Raw genomic sequence first — 1,541 nt, 5'->3', positions numbered from 1 at the left:
CGGCTAGTTATGAAACCCTGAGTTTCATAGATGCATACTCAAGGCACAATCAAATTCTGATGAACAAGGAAGATGAGAAATTAAATGCATTTATGACCGACCAAGAAAGCTTCTACTACAAGTTCATGTCTTTCGGGTTAAAGAATGCTGGAGCAACATACTAGAGGGCCATAAATAAAATTTTCAAAGACTTGATCGGGAGAAATATGGAGGCCTACATGGGCAATATGCTTGTGAAAAGCCTTCAACGTTCAAGTCATGTCTCAGACTTAGCAGAGGTTTTCAATGTACTTAGGAAATATAAAATGAAACTTAACCCACAGAAATGTGCCTTCGGAGTATCCTTTGGAAACTTCTTTGGAATTATGGTTTTCCAAAGAGTAATTGAGGCAAACTTGGTTAAAATTCAAGCGTCGATAGATATGGAGCCTCCAAAGACCGTTCGAGATGTGCAATGCGTAACGGGACGAGTGACGAGTGACAGCTCTGAACAGATTTATCACACAATCGGAAGAATGATGCTTACCATTCTTCAAGGCTTCGAAGGATCTGAAGGGCAACAAAGAAACAGGATGGACAGAGGAATGATAAAAGGCGTTCAAGAGTCTAAAAGAAATGTTGGGAAAACCACCATTGTTATTACGACCAGAGAAAGGCGAAACATTACAAATGTATTTGGCATCTTCGGCTTCGGAAATAAGTGCAATCCTTGTTTGGGAAAAAACCAAAAAATAGTGGTCAATCTACTATATCAGTCACGTACTTCTTGATGTGGAGACCAGGTATACAGAAATCGAGAAACAAGCTTTGGCCCTAATGATGGCAACGAGAAAGTTGAGGCCATACTTCCAGGCCCACCCGATCGAGGTATTAACTACTTTCCCTCTAAAGAAAGTACTTCATAAGCCAGACCTATCAGGGAGAATGGTAGCATGGTCGTTAGAGTTTGGCGAATACCAAGTAGATTTTAAGCCCCGAACAGCCATAAAGGCGCCTTAGCAAATTTTGCGGTAAAAATCACAGCTCCAGTAGAAGAAAGAATGGAACAAATTACCTCAATAATGTGGGACATCTATGTGGATGGTTTGAGTAACAAGCAAGGTGTAGGAGCTGGAGTTCTACTAAAGAGCCTAGGAGGATTCATCATTTGGTATGCATTGAAATTCGGGTTCAAAGCAAGCAACAATGAGGCCAAGTATAAAACCTTATTGGCAGGCCTTTGGTTGGCAAAGGCACTCGCCATTCTAGAGATAATTGTTTATAGTGATTCTCAACTTATAGTTAATCGAGTACAAGGAGAGTTTAGGATTAAGGAGCCTCAATTACAGAAGTATCAGGAAATTATACAAGCACTAAAGAGGATATTTAAAGAGGTACAGGTTTTCCAAATCCTGAGGAAGGAGAATGAAATGGAAGATGAGTTGTCAAGATTGGCGAATGCGAAGGTAAAGACCCTCGAACCTTTAGTCTACATCGAAGAACTAGACTTCCCTAGTACAAGGGGCAAAGAGGTGACATATGTGGAAGACGAACGGTGCTAG

At 40.8% G+C, this 1,541-nt stretch overlaps 1 protein-coding gene across 1 annotated transcript; it reads left to right on the top strand.

Annotated features, from left to right (window-relative positions):
* The first annotated feature begins 206 nt into the window (after positions 1 to 206).
* On the top strand, positions 207 to 1,541 carry LOC149011438 (uncharacterized). The gene is made up of 3 exons (XM_089162658.1): positions 207 to 671; positions 783 to 867; positions 1,024 to 1,541. Exons 1-3 carry the CDS (start codon positions 207 to 209, stop codon positions 1,539 to 1,541), a joined length of 1,068 nt encoding a protein of 355 aa, XP_089018784.1.

This window comes from Hakea prostrata, chromosome 7 (genome assembly GCF_041222555.1).
Source record: "Hakea prostrata isolate BN-2017 chromosome 7, UWA_Hpros_2, whole genome shotgun sequence".
NCBI lineage: Eukaryota > Viridiplantae > Streptophyta > Magnoliopsida > Proteales > Proteaceae > Hakea > Hakea prostrata.
Note: the sequence above shows the minus strand (reverse complement) of the source record. Positions and strands in the feature narration are given on the sequence as shown.

Coding starts and splice junctions, on each gene's coding strand:
- LOC149011438 (XM_089162658.1), top strand. CDS start 207: ATGGAGGCCTACATGGGCAATATGCTTGTGAAAAGCCTTCAACGTTCA. Junction 672..782: donor AAAGGCGAAACATTACAAAT/GTATTTGGCATC, acceptor TGTGGAGACCAG/GTATACAGAAATCGAGAAAC. Junction 868..1,023: donor TCCAGGCCCACCCGATCGAG/GTATTAACTACT, acceptor TAAAAATCACAG/CTCCAGTAGAAGAAAGAATG.